Source organism: Magallana gigas, chromosome 5 (genome assembly GCF_963853765.1).
Source record: "Magallana gigas chromosome 5, xbMagGiga1.1, whole genome shotgun sequence".
NCBI classification, from domain to species: domain Eukaryota; kingdom Metazoa; phylum Mollusca; class Bivalvia; order Ostreida; family Ostreidae; genus Magallana; species Magallana gigas.
This window is the reverse complement of record NC_088857.1, coordinates 56,117,096-56,138,581: the sequence shown is the minus strand read 5'-3', so window position 1 is coordinate 56,138,581 and position 21,486 is coordinate 56,117,096. Positions and strand designations below refer to the sequence as shown.

The following is a 21,486-nucleotide window of genomic DNA, read 5'->3' as shown; positions in this document are numbered from 1 at the left end:
CAGGAGAATCTTCACACGGATTTTTTCAAAAATGAAAGTGTACTAATAATTTTTATTCTTTTAATTTTTCAGGCATTAGTACAACACAGACAGGGTTTTTGTTAGATGTTTCTTCAAATAGTATAGCTTAGTATAAACGCATTTTGAAATAATATTTCAATACTTAGAGATTATAAATAGTTCTAGAGATTTTTCATTTTTTAAAAATCAGTAGCTTGTTTAAATAGTTGTTAACTTGTAGCTGGTCAAGTTCAGTAGAAGCCATTTATAATAGTCGCTGCAATTTTTTTTTTATATTCTCTTCATTTATATTTGCGTTTTTCTTATTCTTACTGAAATACATTAAATTAGTCAGTAAAACCAATAGTCGCTTTATAGTTTTACATAATTATTTTCTTACTAAATAAATTATTTCATTGGGTTTTTTTTGTTTTGCAAAGCATATTTTCATAAACTTATTTTGATAATTTATTGTTTAAAACATTAAAACTATTTAAAAAGCCTCTTTTTTTTTATTTTTGCTGTTACTTTCATATGTTTGAATTATAACAAAATACATTTATTATTATATTCTCTATAATGTATTCTTTATATTTTTTGTCTTTTTGTTAATTAAACAAAAATATAAAGCAGAAACACAATAAAGTATTCAGTAAAACCAATTCTTGCTTCAAAACTATCATTATTTTCATAGTTTGTTTTATTCATTGTTTTCTTTTGTATAACAATTTAATTCTATAGATAATTATTAGTTTAACTTTAAAATTATTATTTCAACCAATTGTCGCTTTTAATTTTTTGTTTTCCTTTCCTCTGTTCATTTAATTATTTCAAATTCTATTTATTATCACTACACATGTCTATTTTTGAAAATTTAGACTTCTTGTTCATTTATTTTGTTACGTAATCATTTGACCATTTTGAGTTTTAACATTACAACTACCAGTAAAAACCAATCTTTACAACAATGTCGGACACAGTTGAATATCCATGCGATACTTGTTATAACTTGTTACCTTCAAAAGTGTCCTTTGTCTTACATTTGTACAAAATGTTGTAAAACAGCAGGTGGAGACTTTGATTTTGACAGGTCACTAGAAAGGTTGGGAATCGCCACTAGATCAGGGGACGTAGAAAAAGCTCTAAAGCTTGAAGCCATTTTCATGCGCTTTCTTCCAAAACGCATGAAAACTGGCAAACCATTCCAGTTTGTCAGTACCATGAAAAGAGATTAAGTTGCCACAAAAGTTCTTGGAAAATCTAATCTCATCCCTACAAGAGTCAGTGGAAATGGAAACTGCCTTTTTAACTCCCTTTCCATGGCTATCCAGGGAAATGAGTCCTTGGCATCAGAAATTAGAGTCCGGACTTGCATTGAGATGCAAGATAACAAGGACTTCTAACAAAACATTCATGAAATAGATAGACTGTCTTTAGTCAGCCCCCCTTTTGATGAAGCTCTGATGGAATGCTGTCTAAATTATTATTTCTCTTCTGGATGGACTATGCATGCTGCATCATCTGTCATATCTCGAGCAATCAAGTCGGTGTATCAAGCAGTAAATGGTTACTTTGATCCATCTGTAGAAATTCTTAATTGCTTTTTTGAACCGAGAAAACTAAAAACAAAACACACAGTGCATATTTTGTGGTCAAGCATGACATTCCGCAAAGGTTATTGGGAAACAAACCACTTGTTCCTTTGCTGAAACCAGTACAAGACATACCGTTAATTGACATAAGTGATGAAACAGAATTTTCACCCCTGTCACCTATCACATCTCCTAGAAGACAGAGCATTGAATCAACACTAGCATCCCCTCTATCTCTCATACAGTTTTCCACAGCGGTGGACCATTGCTATGCACAAAACATTGAGTACTGCAGCACATATGACTCTCTTCTAAGTCTGAATAATACAAAGTCCCCAAGACAAAGTGCTACTGACAAAAACTTGTCCATCAATGAAGACAACTCTCTGCCAAGTATCAACAACTCCGAGTCCCCACAAAAAAGTTCAACACAAATAAATTGTCCCTATGATGAAAACCAAGATGCTTCCCTTGAAAGTCCCGAAGATACTTGGTCACAAATGCAAGACTTGTCCCCTTGACAAACACCAGCTCCCCTTCTACGGATAATGCCAATGATGAAAGTGACGGTGATATGGTAAGCCCCATTTAGCAACCCTGAGATAAATTCCTTGAATGGCAGATTTATGACAAATGAAGAGGTCTTGGAAGTCATAAAGAATGAAATTATTGAAAAGCATGAGAAGGTTCCACCTGGTTTAAAGGAACATGTTTTCTTTGTTTTAAATAGGTCTTTGGAAAAGGAAGGGAAGCGAAAGTTTGTAGATGACTGTGGATCATGGAGGGGAATCTCTATGAAGACAATTGAATACCTGGCAAATCAAGGATTTTTAGAAACATTGTACAAAAAGAAAGGAATTTATTGTCGAAGTGTTAAAAGGACACAAGTTCCATTAGACCCAAAACCAGAAACATTAGGCCTTTGTGAGTGGCAAGGTTCAGCACCTCATGGGAATGCTAAAAGAACAACCCAACCTTACAAAAGAACCACCCTGAATAACAATCAGTGATAAGGGATGGCGTGAAGCATGGCAAGTCCCCAATACAGATCCTGAAAAATGTCAATTCATTAGATCCTGAAAATCCCATCAATATTAAAGTCGTTCAAGACGAAAAGTACAGGTATCAAAAAGAGCAGAAACCAAAATTTGCCAGTCAAAACAACACTGCAGATGATTTTCAAATTCTCATAAACCAACCTCAATCTCAAATTTTATCAAGGCAATTCATGCAAACAACGATCAAAAACTTTTAGAAATGAGAGAATGTGATACACATGGATCTGTGATAGGCATTGATAGAACGTTTAATTTGGAAGCTTGATATGTAGGTTAGCCCCCCCCCCCCCACCTTTTTTGCAAAGTTATTCAAAACCGTAACCACAAGACCCTTTTTTCTTGTTTGTCAAGATTTTTGATAAATTTAGCCCACTTCCAACTTTCAATTTGCTTTGTGAAGTTTATAAAACTAACACAGTTACAAATTACGTTAACTATCAAGGATCGAGTTCATCCTGACGACGCGATGAAAACAGAGCGCTCTGGTTGTGTTTATATACAAGAACTTACCGAAATAATGTTTCATGAGACTTTTATTCCACCACCAGTAAGCATCCTTATTCTTGAATCATAAGGCTAGCCTAGTGTTTGTTTTATTAAACATCATGCATCAACAACTGTTCCTCGTTCGAGTCAATTCAAACTAACGAGCATTCGCAACTTTGTGTATGTCAACAAAACTGATTATTCAAGTCTTCTAATCGGAATTTCCATTTAATCAAGTGAATAAGCTCTAAGAAAAATTATCTAGAGCTAAAAAATTATTTTAAGGTTTATTTCAGTGAAACTTTACATTAAAACAGTTAGATTTATCTCAGGAATGACGTACTAAATTGTATTGCGCAAGGTCACAATAGCCGCATAACACAACGTTGCATCATCGTTTTTAATCTTTGAAAAAAAAATCCAATTTGGGTCACACAAGGGACTGTCTCAAAAGCTTCATAATATAAATCAAATTGTATGAGATAAATAGAACATCTATAATTGTGTGATTTTATATTTGCTTTATCCAACTCGTTGAAATGGTTATATTAAATATAAAATTAATATAAAATCACACAATATAGATATCCTCTATATACCCTTTACCCAATAAAACAGTATAGAGGTTAACGATTTTCAATTATTAGAAAAATATACAACGTCAGGTGCCTGTAGGATAGAGCTCTGTTGAATTGCCTGAAAAGTAGCGATTAGGCCATCATTAAAAATATCTGTGTTTCCCCTAACCCGACCCTCAATTTTGGAGTTGGGTAGGTAGGTAGGTAAATATTTTTTTTCTGCCAGGGCACAATATAAAATACATTTTATCTAAAAATAAAAATAATAAATCAGTTTTTTTTAATTGATTACAAAACAAAAAAATATGACCAGTTATAAAACAAATTGTTATACTTTTACTGATGGAATGTAAAACAAATTTAATGTCAACTTCACAATTTGATATTGTTCATCTTAAATTCAAACATGTTTGATTCAATGACTACATCATGAATACATTCATTATCATTTGAATGTTTATGTACATGTAAACATATATTCAAATATCATTTTAATGATCATGATGTACATGTATCTAATTGAAAGTATTGATTCATTTTTTTTCATCAAAATTTGGTTTATAAAATGTCTAAAAGTATATTAAAACAATAATTTGATAAACTTAAGGTAGTGTAATAAATGTAAATATTTTTGAAGTCATATTTAATGATTCTACAATAATACGTTACAAAAAATCACTACACTTGCAGAGAATGTCAAAAAGTATTCTTCCCCGACTCGCCTGTTTCATTCCGAAGCAAACGGTCATCTTCTTCACTTTAGTTACATAGTATACTATTGTAATAATAAATGGATATCGTATTTTCAGTCTCAAAATTAAATGATATATCAACCTAAACAGAAATCAGCCATGTCCGCATACGTATCGGAGTGTATGAAAATTTTAAAACTGAAACTTTCAAATATGTGCAAGATTGTACATTTAAACCGTGTAGAGTAAGTTACAGTTCAGATCAAAACTCTGAGGTTGGGGTCAATTCTCAACAGGATCAATTTTCAACGTGTCGTGGTCATCAGAGTTTAGAAAAATCTTTCTTATAACGTTGAAAAATGACCCCGGGTATAAATTTCACGATTTTTGTCTCAATTTTCAATGTTGAAAAATGACCCCCCGGGTCAATATTCAACGTTAAAAAATGACCCCCGGGTCAATTTTCAACCCGGGTCAATATTCTTCGTTACACCGGCAACCGCCACGGGGAGGGGGTATAATTTAATTTTTAATTTTGTTTGTAATAATTATATAGACCATTATACTTTCTATGACATAAAATGTTAAGATTATTGATTAACTGAAAATTCACTGCAAACAGTTCTACCCCAAATTGCACATAAAGTGCTGCTCATGTCACGATGTGTATTATCATATGGGAAGGGATCTCATCCTTCAGTTATGAAAATTATAAATTTTAATTGTATTACCGGTGCTTGCATGTGGCCTTCATTTTTAAAACAGTGTTATTTAGGGGCAAACACATGGTGCGGGTATTACTGTCTAATGACAGCATCTAGTTAATAGCTTGGAAACAAATATAAAAACCAAATTCTTTATGGTCTTAATTTGACTTGGTCCCAAATTTTGGCCTGGCCTCAAATTTGGCCTCTACATTATTTATAAAGTTTTACTGATTTTAGTGCAATACACATAAATCATCACACTAAATGGCTTTTAGTGTTTTATCGTGATAATTGTAGTGAAACAGAGATCACTTTTTCGAGAACGGTGACAAAAAGCAGCCTTTTTCTACTTGTAGAAACTGTTAAAAATGAGTATGGTTGCCTTGGACACTTATATGGGAAATAAAAGTAATGTTTAAAAATATGTTAGTCTAAGAATATGCCCGTATTATTTACGAGATTCAAATGTCGTTTTTAATTATTAAATGCCGGAGTTACATTAAAATTGAGTCAAAGTCAACGCCCAAGCCCTTTTTGAGTGTCATTGTGTCTTTGCAATTTGTTTTCACTGTTATATACCGAAGTTTGCAAGTACATTCTTAATGTCAATCTGTTAACAACAAATATTGATTTTAAATTCATGCAAAATCATTTGTAATGTATTCTTTTTTTAATGTTTAATTCTAAATTCTAAGTTTAGGGATTTGTGGTGCTTTGATGGTTTTAAAATCAAGCATTGTATTTAAAAAAAAATGCATTCTTTTTAAGCCTGTTGTAACAATAAAGAATTGATTGTGAAAAATATCCAAATGAGATAACGCATGCAATCGATGGCGTATCTAAGGGGTGGGAAAATCAAACTTATTAAGGTCACTTATTAAATTTATCTATAATAGGCATCGACTCCCATCCCAAAAATATCCACTCCCCCTAAATCCCGGATAAAATATTTTAAATTCGCGCATGTGATGAGATATGCCTATTTCAGACCAATGGTTACATGTAATAATTCATTTCTCATTGTGGTAGAGACCATGATAAATAATTTTTTATTCCTCATTTAAATTTACTGGTATCAATTTCTGTTTACAATTTGTACGAGTTTTTTTTTTGGTTTATTTAGATTGATATCTTTCCTATTCAGTCATGGTTGAACAATGTACTTTAATAAAAGAAATATATATCTTATCTTTTTTTATTTGAAGAATTAAAAAAACTGACTGAAATAATGATAATAGGCAATGATAAATGATTAGAAAGCTAATTCAAGCTGGTTATTCGTACAAGGTTATACGATAAAAAAAATCTAAGTACCAAGCAGGCAATTTAATCCCCCTCTCTCACAACCATCCCTGTATCCACCCTAAGATAAAGGAATGGAACTGCACAAGTAAACATAGAATAATATGTAATACAATTTAGTCAATATTCTACGGGGTCATTTTGTTTTACAACCTACATGGAGAAAAATGACCCTAAGGCCATAATCTCTACGATGTAATCCAAATATTCTACAACTGAGTCGGTTATTTTTCTACGTAGAATAATGACCCTCGGTCAATATTCTACGGGGGTCACTTTTCGTCGTTACACCTGTCCCCAAGTAATTTTGTGTCAGTACAACTTATGTCCTCTAAGTTGTGCACATGCGGAGGAGGTTCATCTGCATGTTGTTAGCTGAAGTCTTTTTGCAGAAAGTGTTTCTATCATCACAGCCTTCGGAAAACGCTCTGTTAGTCTCGCTAACCTTTTTGTCATCGACTTCATGCAGTGTTGGGCAGAAATAAAGACCGCAGAACATTAACTGGCAAGATTGGAAATATACAGCTTACGTCAGTTTCAATTGTTACAGTGAAAACATTTGAAATGGGCGGGAAGAAATTGACACGGACGTCTGAGAAAATATTGGATTGAACTTGTAGTTATGGGAAATGTATTTTGAATCCACCTCAGCATTTCTAACTTGAATACTAATGTTAAGCGATCGAAAAAAACATTTTAATTAGTATCAGAAAAGCGGTTGAAAAACATTTTAGTTCATAAATAAGTATATAATCAGCAAATGTGAAAAATACCAATTCGGAGATATCATACGCAGGGCAAAGCATTGTCCGATGACTTCTTATATGAAACATTTTATATATTCTATTATTGGATATAATTTTAATCTTATTAATGGGAACTTTGATTGTTCTTCTCTGTGAATAAACCCCACTTGATATCAGACTTGTGACGACTGATTCTCTGAAGTCATCGGACAATGCCTCGCCTTGCGTATTATCTCTCCCGAATTGAGATCTTCTCATATTTGCTGATTATATACTTATTGGTAAAATATTTTTTTTCATTCACTTTGCTGATACTAAATATAATGTTTTTCGATCGCTTTAATTAACATGTATATAGCAAGTTAGAAATGCCGAGGTGGATTGAAAATACATTTCCTATAACTAAATGTACAATTTCAATCCAATGTTTTCTCAGACGTCCGTGTCAATTTGTTCCGCCCATTTCAAATAGTGAAATTGGCGTACGCTGTATATTTCCAATCTTGCCAATTAATGTTCCGCGGTCTTAAGACCTGAGGTGGCAGGGGATACTTTTTTTGGTCGAGGGAATGTGAGGCAGATAGTGCTCATATTTGAGATTTAATTTTTCAGTGGATTTTTTAAATTTGCTAAAATTGGTTTGCATGCAGGGGACACATGGTCCCGACTCTCGAGAATTTTGAAACATTTCAGAATAAAACAAGTACAACTTACATATAGCACTATAAAGAATAGCCAGGGATGGTCTGAAAATTTTCTGAAAAATTGCACTTTTTTCACATTTTCAGGGGTCCAGAACCACGCTCCAGTCCCGAGCAACTGCCATAAACTACCATAGGATTGGTAGCTTAATGTATACCCATGCAAATAATCACCAATTGATGGGGGGGGGGGGTGTCAATGACCTTCTTTTCGAGTGACATTTCGTGTTCTGAACCCAACCTACTTTTCAAGCACAAAACCGAAAGTGAAAATTTTGGCCACAGTTTCGCATTTTCATTCCATATCTGATGAAAAGTGCTACCAGTATTAAAGTGTCATATATCAATGAAATTGACATGAGCTCCTCTATCCACAAAATGAATGCAATAAATACATGTATTCTAGCAATTTATACCCCTCAAATAACCAGCCAAACCCCAGGTTCTCCCTTTATTTCAAAATTTTGACGGGTCTTTCCTTCGAAACTCTCCCCTGCCACCTGAAGATGATAGTGACGTCTCAACGTCTGTGATAGAAACCTCAGATGCATTCTGGGAAAGTTGTAGGATTCGTCTAGGACTCGTCTTCATCTTTTGACTTTTTGCGCTTGAAGCGTCTAGAGTGCCGCGTTTTAGGGGACGAGGTTTTGGTAACAACACATTAGGGCTAGTTCTGTTTCTACTGGAATACCATACCGAGGGACTTCCTTTTCTAAGTAGTTTTGAGGTCATTTGATAGGGTAGTATTGAATGTTTTTATGATTCTTTTAACTTTAACAAACTCTGCAAGGGATGCAGATTTATCAAGAGAAGACTTCAGTAAAACTTTATCTTTCTCCAGTTGTCAGAGTCTGCTGTTATCCCACGATGGACAGAAAAATATTAATTCTTTTGAGCATTTTATTAGTGCCAGGGTTTTTTGAAAGTTCTTAGAAACTGATGCTTTATTGGGAGTGACATTCATCTGGAAGCCTTTTGGTATAATGTCACAGTTGATAAACGTTTATAATTTGATTTCCTATGCATGGTTGTCACAATCAAATCCTAGTAATTGCTGTAAAACAGTAGTGGAAGTTGTTTTTATGTGTAGTGGATTTATCCCGTACTGAACCCCAGTGTCTTGATAGACTTTTTATTTTTATCCCGTATGGAACCTCATATTTTTCAGTTTGGCATTGGTCAGCATAATAGACTCAACCTGGGTCATTCTACCCGCATTGTTAGGGCTTTATAAGGTTTGAATTTTGTTCTGGACAGAGCGCACGATTTCCCCACACGGATCTGACCACGTGTGTGTATTTAGTTTTATAATTGCCTGGTAACTAAATCTCCAGACGGGGTAAGTTTGCTTTTATTCATTTCATTTTCATTTTTGTAACTCTTAAAGCTTATAAGTGCCACTTTATATTACTATAAATAGCGGACAAGAGTTGCCAAGTGAATGTTACCTTAACGTTGTATGTTTAACAGTGCCACGTGTATGCCACGTATATATCGCAATATTTGTGCATTATAGGCTAATAGTGTCATGTCTTGTTTAGATATGTAGTATATAGTGTAGTTAACTACCTGTGCCGTTCGCTACGGTGTGTAAACATATATCTAAGTGGCGAGAGTTCACTCTGTTTAAATGTATTATACGGAGACCGGTTAGGGTCATTAATACATTGTACTTATGTAAGCATTATAATTAAAGGTCCCGGGGTTAGTCACATTCTATGCATGGACGAGGCTCTGTGTATTGGCCTGAGAGGTGATGGTGACTGACGGCCTATGGTGGACGACCGGAAGAGTTTCCGGTAGTTGATTACCTGGAGCAGGTGAAGTGGTGAACTGGTGGACACGGTGGATACAATGGACGATGATTCAGGGTAGCATGGTGATGGGCGGAGACAGGAGGATTAGACCCTAAGGACCGTCTCGCGTCGTGTATTGCCGACTCTTTATTGTATATTTGTAATTTTTGTATATAGATATTTTATTGTACATTTTATTGTTGTTGTTACTGATCAGATGCTCGGTCATGGTGACAATGGTTTTGGTACATTTCTTATTTCGTTTCCCATAAGTTTGAAGGTATTGTTTCGTTTAAGAGCCATGGAAAATAAATTTAATTTAAAATAAAAGCTTATAAATGGCCAAACTATGTACAATCAAGAGGAAAGTAGTAAACCAAACATTCACCAGGTATGACTTAAAATTTGTCACAGAACAGTGACATGGGTGGATCGTACCAGGGGTGAAGATTTTTTATTAATAGAAAACGCAAACATAAAAAGGGAATTGAAAAAAAAAAACTAAAATTTAAATGTAAGGAAAAGAACAATTAATACAAAAAAGTGAAGGGTAGTTTAATTTTTATATACATTTTTTTTTAATTTATCATTATATTTTTTTATTTCTTAGTCCGATTCATTTCAAACTAAATTCTTTTAATTGATTAAATAATTCGAATCAAAACCAAAGCGCCGTATGAAATAACAACGGGGGGAGGGGGGGGGGTGTTAAATTTTCCTTTATAATCTCGGACGTCAATTTTAATTAGGCGTGAAGTTGTCAGTCGATTGAAAAAAAAGAAACTAGGATTTGATTTACAACGAAACCAAAAGAACATGTAAATAATAAGAAGACTTCTCCTTTTTTTAATAACAAAGCCTGTATATCTCCGGAACTCGCTTGTAACTAGATATCAATCAAGTCAATAATTTACCCTAAAGACTGAAAATACGGAATAAATTTTATGATTTTAGCTCAAATCCTGTCCAGGTTTCATTCACTGAAATACATTACATGTAGTTTGCTTTCATATCAGTTTCACACATTTTAAAATAATTCTTTTTTTAAAAATAAGTTTGTGACATTATTGTAATCCATTCCTGATCCCAGTAGAAAAAATGAAAATGTATAAACAAATAAATAACAAGACCAATGTCGTAATTCAGTATAAAAAAGTTCACATCATGAATTCATATATAACAAAATACAGCATTTTAGATATTTTATTTCACAGTTACATGCATGATACTGGCAAGTTTTCGTATTAGCCCGAGAACACAGAGCTGGCAAAAGCTGCGGGAACAAGGAGTATCAGGGGAAGCGCAGCGGCTCCCAGCAACAAGTACAAGTTCCCTCTAGGCTTCATTGAGGTTGTTTTAACTGCAAAGTTAGGCAAATGGATGTCAAGCGATTATCTTTTATTATTATTTTTAAGTATTTCAAATTTTATAGTTAGGCGGATATAACAAAAATATATCATTGGTTGTTAAATGATCTTTCCAATACCTATATAGAAAATATGCTGTTTTATTTTTTAATGGAAAGAAATTAGGTAAAATTTTAACAAAAAAAATTACCATCGCAATATTTTCCTTCAAATTCCGGAAAACACACACATTTGCCACCCTCGCAGTTGCCATGAAAACCACATTGTAAACTGGATTCGCAATCACCTAAATAATCAAAATTAAGACACAAATATATCAGAATCTGGATTTCGACAACACGCGATAGATTATACTTTGCAAATACGTATTCTGTTTTACGTAACCACGACATTCTGGTGGTCCAAATGTATTCTCTGGGCATGTACATTCTCCGTACCCCTGTGGTAAGAGGATACACTGGGTGTTTCCCTCGCATTGATTGGTGCTTCCCAATTCATCACAGTTGCCTGTAAGATTAATGATTATCTGTTATAAATCATTTGTCATGCCCCGAGCTCTTATGAGGAATTAAACTTGTTTCACCGCTTCCTATCTAAGGTAATCGAGGTCCCATTTTTTTCCTGCCTAATGTTTGTATTTTTCTATAAAGATGAATAACGCTAATCAATAATTAGTTATCAATCAGATGATGTAAATAAGTACCAATACCTTCTTTTAAAAAAAAACAACTAAAAATTAACAGATCACGTGTATGTTAATCATTACAATGGCATTATTGTACACATTGGTCAATCTCTCTCTCTCTCTCTCTCTCTCTCTCTCTCTCTCTTTCTCTCTCTCTTTGTCTTCTGTCTGTTGGTCCGTCCGTCTGTTTGTTAGTCTTTTTACTTGATATACTCACCCAGACATCCGTCGCTCAGAGTTGTAGTAAGAGGGTAAAAGTTGTAGAACCCGGTCTCGCACTCACAATGGTCGTCATCATTACAAAAGGCATTAGGGCCACAGTCGGAATCTATGTCACATTCATCGCCATTGCCTGATCTCGTTTCTCCAATTAAACTGAAACATATTGAAAAGAAAACCAAGTGACGGCTTAGACCTTTCATGATCAGCGCTTTCTGCTGTGTACCCGCATCATTACCTTGTGGGTTATTTATATATGTACGTAACGCGCGTTATGATAATTTGTCTGCACTGCATTTGTGTGTCATAGGACCGACGGCATCCAGTGCTAGCAACCACTAACAGCAGCCACTAAGAACCGTAGAAGCTAGCAGCCAATAAGGAAATTCATCAAAGTACTGAGAGTACTGGAACAAAAAATTATATTTTACTTAATTATCGATATTTTTTTCATATGTAGCAGTCAAAAACGGCGAAAATCATCGGGTGAAATAGTGATTATTTTGTCTAAGCCATGTTTTGACGTGAACCTTCGAAGAATACAACAATGACAATGAAAAGGGTCGGTCTAGCTCACCCGGACTTTGCAGTTTTTAGCATTTCACAATGATATAGGGGTGAAAAGTGGTTCATTATCTACCTTATCTTTAAAGTGTGCATCAAACAGGGCAGTGTAGGGGACTTGTTATGAATACCTCTTGAGGCCCTCGACCTAATCCTAGTCTTACCAAGTTCTTGTGGTCAATCTCAAGTGAGATATAAACCCCTGAAATTGAGCCAGAACCCCTGGGAGCCACTTGGTGGTATCCCTACAGCCCAAATTTGAGACCGAGAAACAATAGCCCCATAGGTCCCCTACACAGCCCTGGTATCCGTTTGATGCACACTTCAAAGATAAGAGAGATAATGGCCCGCCTTTCACCCCTATATCATTGTGAAATGCTAAAATATGACAAAGTTCGGGTGAGCTAACCCAATCTTTTTCATTGTCATTGTTGTATTCTTCGAAGGTACGATGTCTTTTTAATTTTCGATCGATGTTGTTTCTGGGGGAGTGAAAAGGCCAGAGAATGAATCTTTAAATACGCACATGTTCAGCTTCGATGTAAACAAATTATCTTGCCACACTGGATTGGCTTGGGGTTTTTATTGTATTTGTATCGTTTTATGCGTTTTAATTTTCTTTAATTTATCATGTCTTTTATATCATAATACGTTTGCATATCACTTTATACAATGCATATAGTTTTTCTTTTTGTATCAATAAGAATTCACTTAGGATAGCATTATTTTCATAACTTATAACCCGTATAGACGTATTTGATTTCTATCCAACAAAGACGCATTTATAACTTTTATCCAGGCGAGCTTAACTGCTTCAGAAGTCGTCAATGCTCGTACAAATTATTGAGCATTAATCATTTTGATATTAATTAAAATATGTCGATAATTAAGTAAATATAATTTTCTGTTTGAGTACTCGCAGTACTTTGATGAATTTCCTTGTTGGCTGCTAGCTTCTATGGGCTTAGTGGCTGCTGTTAGTGGCTGCTAGCTTCTATGGGCTTAGTGGCTGCTGTTAGTGGCTGCTAGCTTCTATGGGCTTAGTGGCTGCTGTTAGTGGCTGCTAGCTTCTATGGGCTTAGTGGCTGCTGTTAGTGGTTGCTAGCTTCTATGGGCTTAGTGGCTGTTGTTAGTTGCTGCTAGCTTCAGCCTGGTCATCCAGTGCTAATATATTAATATTCATGTTTTTTGTAAGAAATATATGTGTATCGTTGCTGTAAAGCCATCTCAGTCAGGGATATGAAGCATACATGGAACAGCCATATATTCGCGTCATTTAGTACGCTTCCGCAGCTAAAAATATAGTGCCAGAGACCTTGTAGAGAAAACTCTTTTTAATTAAGGAGTAGATATAATTTTATAACTAGATGTTGTCATTAGACAGTAATACCCTTACCAAGTGTTTGCCACTAAATAACACTGTTTTGTACCAGTTTAATAAAAAAAATGAAGACCACATGCCAGCTCCGGTATGGTGGTATATCTCGATTTGCCCCTTGTATGCAAGTTATTTTTCTATCAAATATGTTGACATGCAAGATAGTTATGTCGACATGAAACATAACTATGTTGACATGCAAGAAAATTGCAATCAAATGAGAATTATAAAAAAAATCTCACATATCGCCAACATGTGACATCCAAGATGCTAAATGCAACTTATTTGTGTCGACATGCAACTTATTTATGTTAACATGCAAGATAAATATGCTGACATGCAACTTATGTATGTCAACATGCATCTTTGTTATGTTCATGTGCAACTTATTTATGTTAACATGCGAGGTAAATAAATTGACATGCAGTTTAGTTATGTTCACAAGCTACTTATTTATGTCAACATGCAACTCAATTATGTTCACATGCGAGATAAATATGTTGACATGCAACTCATAAGTTGCATGTCAACATAACTATGTTGCATGTCCACGTATTTATCGTCCATGTTAACATAATTTAGTTGCATGTTGACATAAACAAGTTGCATGTTGACATAAAGAAATTGCATGTTAACATAAATAAGTTGTATGTCAATATATTTATCTTGCATGTTAACATAAATGAGTTGCATGTCGACATAGATAAGTAGCATCTAGCATCTTGAATGTTACATGTGGACGAGATATTAGATTTTTTGAGATAATACAAAATGTTTATTTGATAGCAATTTTCTTGCATGTCAACACAGATATGTTGCATGTTGACATAACTATCTTGCATGTCAACACAGATATGTTGCATGTTGACATAACTATCTTGCATGTCAACATATTTATCTTGCATGTCGACATATTTGATAGAAAAATAACTTGCACATTAGGGGCAGTGATAAGCCACCATACTCCGGTAATACATTTAAAAATTTTGATTTTCATAACTGAATGATGAGATTCCTTCCCATATGATAATACACACGAGCAGCACTTTATGTGCAATTTGGGGTTGAACTGTTTGCATGTGAATTTTCAGTTAATCAATAATCTTAACATTTCATGTCATAGAAAGTATAATGGTCTATATAATTATTACAAACAAAATTAAAAATTAAATTATGCCCTCTCCCCTGGCGGTTGCCGGTGTAACATAGAATAATGACCCCTGTAGAATAATGACCGCCCGGTCATTATTCTACGTAGAAAAATGACCCATTTGCCTGAAGAATAATGGTTACATTGAAATTAATGTTAAAACGGGCTTGGCCCCTGTGACCTGTATACCAAATTTCATATCAATATGTTCATCCTTTGCCAAGTAAATGAGCGGAAACTGTTGGTGGACCGACCGACCGACAGACAGCAGCAAAGCAATATGCCCTCCCTTCTTCTAAAACAAACACAGCGCAATGCCAAATGTTATAAGCAAAATGTGATGTTTAATACAATCTGAATAAAGAATGGTATTTACTTAGTAAATTAGGCATGATCCGCATGCATTGTTGTTGGATTTGATGTTGAACAGTCATAATAAACAGCTGTATTATGCTATCTTACATTCATGTATTAAAAAACTCTATATTTAAAGTCAAATTTATATGATTAAATTATATATTTGATTTCATCTACCTTGTACCTTATGGAGAAGGGTTCAATAGGCAATGCCTGCTGTCCAATCCAGTTATGTTTATTTTCATAAAAAAATATGTTCAAACCAAACAGACAGTTTACAGAATATATCTTAGTGTATAATCAGGCCTCGCCGTCACAAAAATTTTCAAATCCCTCAACTCAGTCCCTAACTCAAATCCTTATATGAATAGCGCATTAATTTAAAGTCAAAACTCGAACTTGAGGATGAGTATTAACTAGAGGGAAATGGTAACGGTTGGGCCTGGCCTATGTAACTGGATGCGATCACTGCAAACATACATGTACATCGCCCGCGTCATCACGGCAATGGTGAATATTAATGTTGTGGGTTAGATGCTGTCACACTTTTCAACGTATGAAAACAAAAAATATATTGAATCCCGCCTCAAGGAAGCTAAATCACAAGCCGTATACTGCATAATCTCTCAGTGTTATGAAATTTCTTATTGGTTGTTAGTTTCCTCAAACTACGTGACTGCTAGGTGGTGGTTCATTCAGAATCGTGATAGTACTAAGGACACGAACGATCAGGTGAAATGTAAATAGGCCGTAACCTTTGGGTGCGTAGACTTAACTTATAATAGTACCCAATAATATAATTATAAACATTAGCATACGACTGTATGTGTAATTAATTACTTAGTAACCAACTTGGTGTGATATTGTTGTGCTTGGGCAAGCAACAAGTACAATCCATATTTTTTAATAAAACAATTTTGTACCATATTGACTTTTACAGCTTTTTCTATAAATTCAAAAATTTAGAAAGATTTTTACATGTTTGCACATGCATTAAAATTATATGATTAATATATTTGATGTGTTAAACTTTTGTAGCTAGGTTTTATATTGATAAACACAAACGAGTAAAATATAACACATGTGGTGGTCAGACTCAGTCGCTTGAAACGATATAGCATAGTCACTGTGGCAAGATAATATTCGGGGGGCAAAGGCTTCAAACTGACCTGGATTGTTTCAGTATCATTGTACCATAACTAGGTGCATTTTCCATTGTAAAATTATGTGGTATATCCCTAAATACCCCCCCCCCTCCCTACTTTTAGGCACAGCAAAGATTTTTCTTAGATTTACATGCAAAAAATTGAATTAAGATGGAGTTGCCCCCTACCCCCCCCCCCCCTCCCCACACACACACTTTTCTGTGACCATTGACAAATTGAATTGAAAATAAACAGTGAACACGGATTACTAGGAATATCAAGATTTTGAAAAGTAACCTTTTTCCTTTTTTTTTTTTTTGCTTGTCAAGATTTTTTTTGGATGAGTCCCCCCCCCGATGCTGATCTCAACATAACCAATGCAATTGTATTGGGTAACTACTACTTATTCTACTTATTCACTACCTGATCCACATGTACATGCATATAATAACATACATTTTCTCAAAAGGCACAATAATATCCCAATTAAGAGTTTATAAACAAGTTGTCACATCTGACGATCCTGTGTCGGCATCGATAGCCGTAGTACTCTATATTGCATGTCTGTTACTGCATGTTTTATATAACCTTTGTAACATTTTAAACCATGAACTCATGTATACCTCTATATATATGACCTTTTAATATTATACGTAAGCGATACATCATACTCAGGCGGGAGACTCAAAACCTGCATCCCAATACTCTAAGTCCTAAATGAGGTTATGTAATCAGGTTCGGAATTCGGGCACAGTAAATTCCAAATTAAAAATATTCTATAGACGCGAGGAATTAATATCCGCGCAAAATCGCAAGAAGCACCCTTCGCGGATTTTAAAACCTCGCCATTATTGTCTAAGAGTTAAGAACCATACAAACCTGCGGAATCGCAGATCGCGGAATTAAGTACTCGCGTAATATAAGGAATTTACTGTATAAACAAGTTATCAACAAATTGTCATATTTGACGATTCTGTGTCCTATACGATAGCCTTGATACTGCAAGCTAGTCATGTAAAGCCTGTTCTATCTGTTTTACCTTTGTAACCTTTAAGCCATGTATAAAATAATGTTTGTAGCTATGAATTTTTAATATTGTACGCAAGCGATGCATCATACTATTAAGGGAGACTTGGAGACTCAAAACCTCCATCCTAATACTCTTTGAATGACAGTTCTGACAGATTTGCTGCTGTTGTTGCAGAGAAAGAAACATAACTTCGGAATTCAAGTAATAAATCTTCACTCGTGATCATCGTAGATGGGCCGAACTAGTCGGAACTGTCAATCATAAGTAAAATGTTAAATAATCCCCTGTAAAATGATGTTAAGGCAGATCTTTGATTTTTGGGCTTATTATTTTGATTTTGATTCAGCTTAAAACTTGGACTGTTATATTTGATTTTGTAACTATGACAAACCTATACGATCTGCTTGTGAATCTACTATTGGACTTAGTGGTTCCTAAGTTTGCACCTCAAGGTGATGAAGAAGACGGACGTCTAACAAGAATCATTGTTATTTGTTTGAGACATGGTTTTTCTTTATATATTTACACTTGCAAATGTTTTCCTTACATAACACTCTTCTCTTTGCGCAATCCGCTGTTATTCCTGTATAACAGTCATTTCTAGTAACCCTTTCTCATTTCTACAATGCAGTTATTTTGCCGGTCTTTTTTTTATTCTATGTCATTTTGAAATAAGGTGATGATAAATTCACTGACTGTTTTGAACGTGATCACACTGAACAGTCTTATTTGGGCATTGCCAGATGAAACAACGCTTAGGTTTTATGATAGTTGCTCAAACAAGAAATTGTACGATGATTGACAGAAACTAAATCATTTTTTTTTATCAGTGATGGTGGAATGCAGCACATGTCAGAGTCAGTATTTGCGGTACTCTGTCAGATAGTGGGGAACTCACAAATAGTGCTCTTCAGGAGGGAGACAGAGGATATCAGGGAGAAAATCAGTAAAGTAAATATGCGAATGGTGATGGTGAGTGAAAGTTGGAGAGAAGGATTCAGATTGAAGGGATCCGATATTGACTTGATGTTCTGGTTAAACAACCACCGGGTGATAATGGACATGTCTCAGTCCGAGTATTACAACACAGCCAATACAACCTTGATTCTCTCTGACAGTTCTGAGAGTCCACCAGGATTTACTTTACTTCAGTTACTGACACCATCAAGATATAGAGACGTCCAGTCAGCATGTGTCATAATGAATGAAAGAGTCCATATATCTAGTTCTATATACAGAGAGTTGACTTGTTCTGCAGCAATGCCTAATTCCACTTTACATGGACCCTGTGGTAGCGGTGTAGTAGGAAAAGTGGAATATGACATTGCCTACTGTTTTGTATCTGACTTTTGGCCCCTCTCTGCTTCCTCATTGATAGAAAGATGTCACTCATGGCCTGGCCCAGAAGTTATTAATGACATTGTCAGAAGTGGATGTCACTTTGTAGCAATAGGACATCCATTAGGACCCCATGAGCATGAAGAATGGAGAGTTTCTTTTTCACAAGCAGAATGTAAACTTGTGTCATCAATGAACTATTGTCAGTTTTTGACTTATGGATTGTTGAAACTGTTTTTAAAAGAAGTTATTAATCAACAATTAGAAGAAACCAATAAACTATCGTGTTCCTATCACATGAAGACATCAGTTTTCTGGGCATTGCAACAACACACACTGCCTCAATTGTGTCCACAAAACTTCCTGGCGGGTTTCTGGGTCTGCTTTAAACTCCTCCTTAGATGGGTGTATGAGGGGATCTGTCCTAACTTTTTCATCCCACAAAACAACATGTTTGTGTCGAAAGTCCATGGCTCAGCACAAAACAGATTGTTCATACGGTTACATGAACTGTACAAAAAAGGTCTGGCCTGTCTGTTACAGAGTTCTTCTATCAGGACCTACATTATTGATGGCCTGTACAACCCCAGGCTTACTATTTGTACCGATGAGAAACTCATCGCGCCTGAAAGTATTACTGATACTGAAATATTCCATGCGATTGATCAAAACTTAGGCATAAGATGTCATCATGTTTGTATAAAATGCCTTATCATAGTACAACATTTAATACTTTCACCCCTGACAGAGTATCAAAACATCAAACTACAGAAAGTTACAGTCAACATATTTCAGCATATGGCTTTCATTCTAAAGAACATGCAAACTAATACAAGTGGCAACAAAGAGATATATGTTGCTGACAAAAATTCTTCTTACATTCTAAAATTAGCAGCTAAATTTGGTTTTGTTTCTGATCTTTTGTATGTTGCCATGTTTTATTACAAGACACTCAGATACATGGAAGCTTTATCTGTTATAGAGATGACGAAAGTCAAGTTAGCACAGCCATATCTGATAAATGGGGGACGTGTAGACAGAGAGAAGTATACTGAGGCTGTTGGGGGGAAAGTACTTGTCTACAAAGATGAGACAGGCTGCGGTACATGATATAGAACTTACCAACAGAACCTGTTATATCAGTGAACTTATACCAGAGCAACAGTCTGCTCTACAGATAGGTTATATTACACTATCCATCCTAGTGTTCGCAATGCTACACTTCTTAGAGTTCTTGTGTTACAGACACATTGATGGAACATTATCACAAGCAGCTCTAGATGATCTCCACCATGTTCAGGGGCGGTATGTAAATGGGGGCGGAGCCATCTACTGGGAGATCCTGGGTATCTGTCAGCAGATCACAGGGAATCTCCAGGCTGCTCTATACTCATACCAACAGTCCCTATCACTTTCACACTATCCATTCAACAGCATACGAACCGCTATACAGAGAAGAATACAAGATGTAGTAGAGACAATAAATGAGTTATATAAATAATCATTAACAAAGAAATTAATTAAATAAACAATATGAGGCCAACAAAAATGAAAACGATAAAATGAATGCAGGGGTGGGACTAACAACATCTAAAATAAACAGCAGGCAATATATGCATAATTTTATCTCCCTAGTAAAATCAAGTAAAAAGACGGGATTTGTTTGATTGAGTTAAAGTATATATATAAGAATGAGACGTTGAAGTGTATGTATAAATATAATTGTAATAAACTTCATTAAATTTGGTAACTTCAATACATACATTTCATTAGTTGTATGTATAATTGTTTTAATTGTTAGCGATTTTATTTTACATCAGTAGTTTGCAATACAAGAATGTCAATTTTAATTATTTATTTTTAATAATAAACATTGTTAGTCTTACAACCGCTGGATCTCTTGGCAAAATACTATATAATATCATCAATTTTTGTTAAATAGCAACTCTCATTAATTTGGTTGCTAATTTAAATCAACGTGTATTGAAGTAATACAGTACAGTACATCTCAATTTTAATAACAAGACCCACGTATCTTTAAAACTGCCAATTCTGATTACCATAGAAACAGATAAACCACAGTAGGGGACTGATTGGGTCTCTTGGAAAGAAGATAATATACTAATCATAATGCTTTTAGAGAGAGCTGTTACAACCTTGATATCTAGTCTATTAATAGTTAAAGGTCAGTGAATGCCATGTATCATATATGTATGTATAATTCCTTAGGAAAGCATGGCAAAAAACAAAAAACAAAAAAACAAAAACTAAAACAAGGAGATGCACGCTTATAACATAGATTTTGCGGAAGGATGTTTTGATCTTAACCTTGGATCTAGAAAATTAGTGCAAGGCCATTGCACACAATGAGATAACTGGTTATTCTATCAATTACGTTTGTGTTGGAAATATATTTAATAAGACATGGACAGACAGACAGACGAATGGACAGATGAACGGAGATGAAAACAATAGGACATCCAAAGAACATGGAAGAAATCAGTACATTTGATGGATACATACAAAAGAAGCTTATCTTTTCTTAATGGAAATCATAGATTTTTTTTTATCTTGAAATCCAGATATTTGGTGTTC

The 21,486-nt window shown here is 34.8% G+C and overlaps 2 protein-coding genes across 2 annotated transcripts; one reads left to right on the top strand and one right to left on the bottom strand.

The window, feature by feature from the left end:
• Positions 1-10,832: 10,832 nt before the first annotated feature.
• On the bottom strand, positions 10,833-12,702 carry LOC105321318 (protein delta homolog 1-like). Its single transcript, XM_034461560.2, has 4 exons — positions 11,928-12,702; positions 11,410-11,532; positions 11,216-11,311; positions 10,833-11,018 (listed from the first exon to the last, which is right to left on the bottom strand). The coding sequence occupies exons 1-4, from the start codon at positions 12,130-12,132 to the stop codon at positions 10,903-10,905; spliced, it is 540 nt and encodes a 179-aa protein (XP_034317451.2). The 5' UTR covers positions 12,133-12,702; the 3' UTR covers positions 10,833-10,902.
• A 5,562-nt stretch (positions 12,703-18,264) lies between these two features.
• Positions 18,265-20,492, top strand: LOC136275737 (uncharacterized). The gene has a single exon (XM_066085610.1). It carries the CDS (start codon positions 18,394-18,396, stop codon positions 19,999-20,001), a length of 1,608 nt encoding a protein of 535 aa, XP_065941682.1. The 5' UTR covers positions 18,265-18,393; the 3' UTR covers positions 20,002-20,492.
• The last annotated feature ends 994 nt before the right edge of the window (positions 20,493-21,486 follow it).

What these genes read in the sequence shown, in the direction of transcription:
- LOC105321318 (XM_034461560.2), bottom strand. Translation starts at nt 12,132, where the DNA reads ATGAAAGGTCTAAGCCGTCACTTGGTTTTCTTTTCAATATGTTTCAGT. An exon ending in TCTGAGCGACGGATGTCTGG is followed by an intron (nt 11,533 to 11,927) that starts GTGAGTATATCA and finishes TTAATCTTACAG; the next exon opens with GCAACTGTGATGAATTGGGA. An exon ending in TGGACCACCAGAATGTCGTG is followed by an intron (nt 11,312 to 11,409) that starts GTTACGTAAAAC and finishes TTGATTATTTAG; the next exon opens with GTGATTGCGAATCCAGTTTA.
- LOC136275737 (XM_066085610.1), top strand. Translation starts at nt 18,394, where the DNA reads ATGCAGCACATGTCAGAGTCAGTATTTGCGGTACTCTGTCAGATAGTG.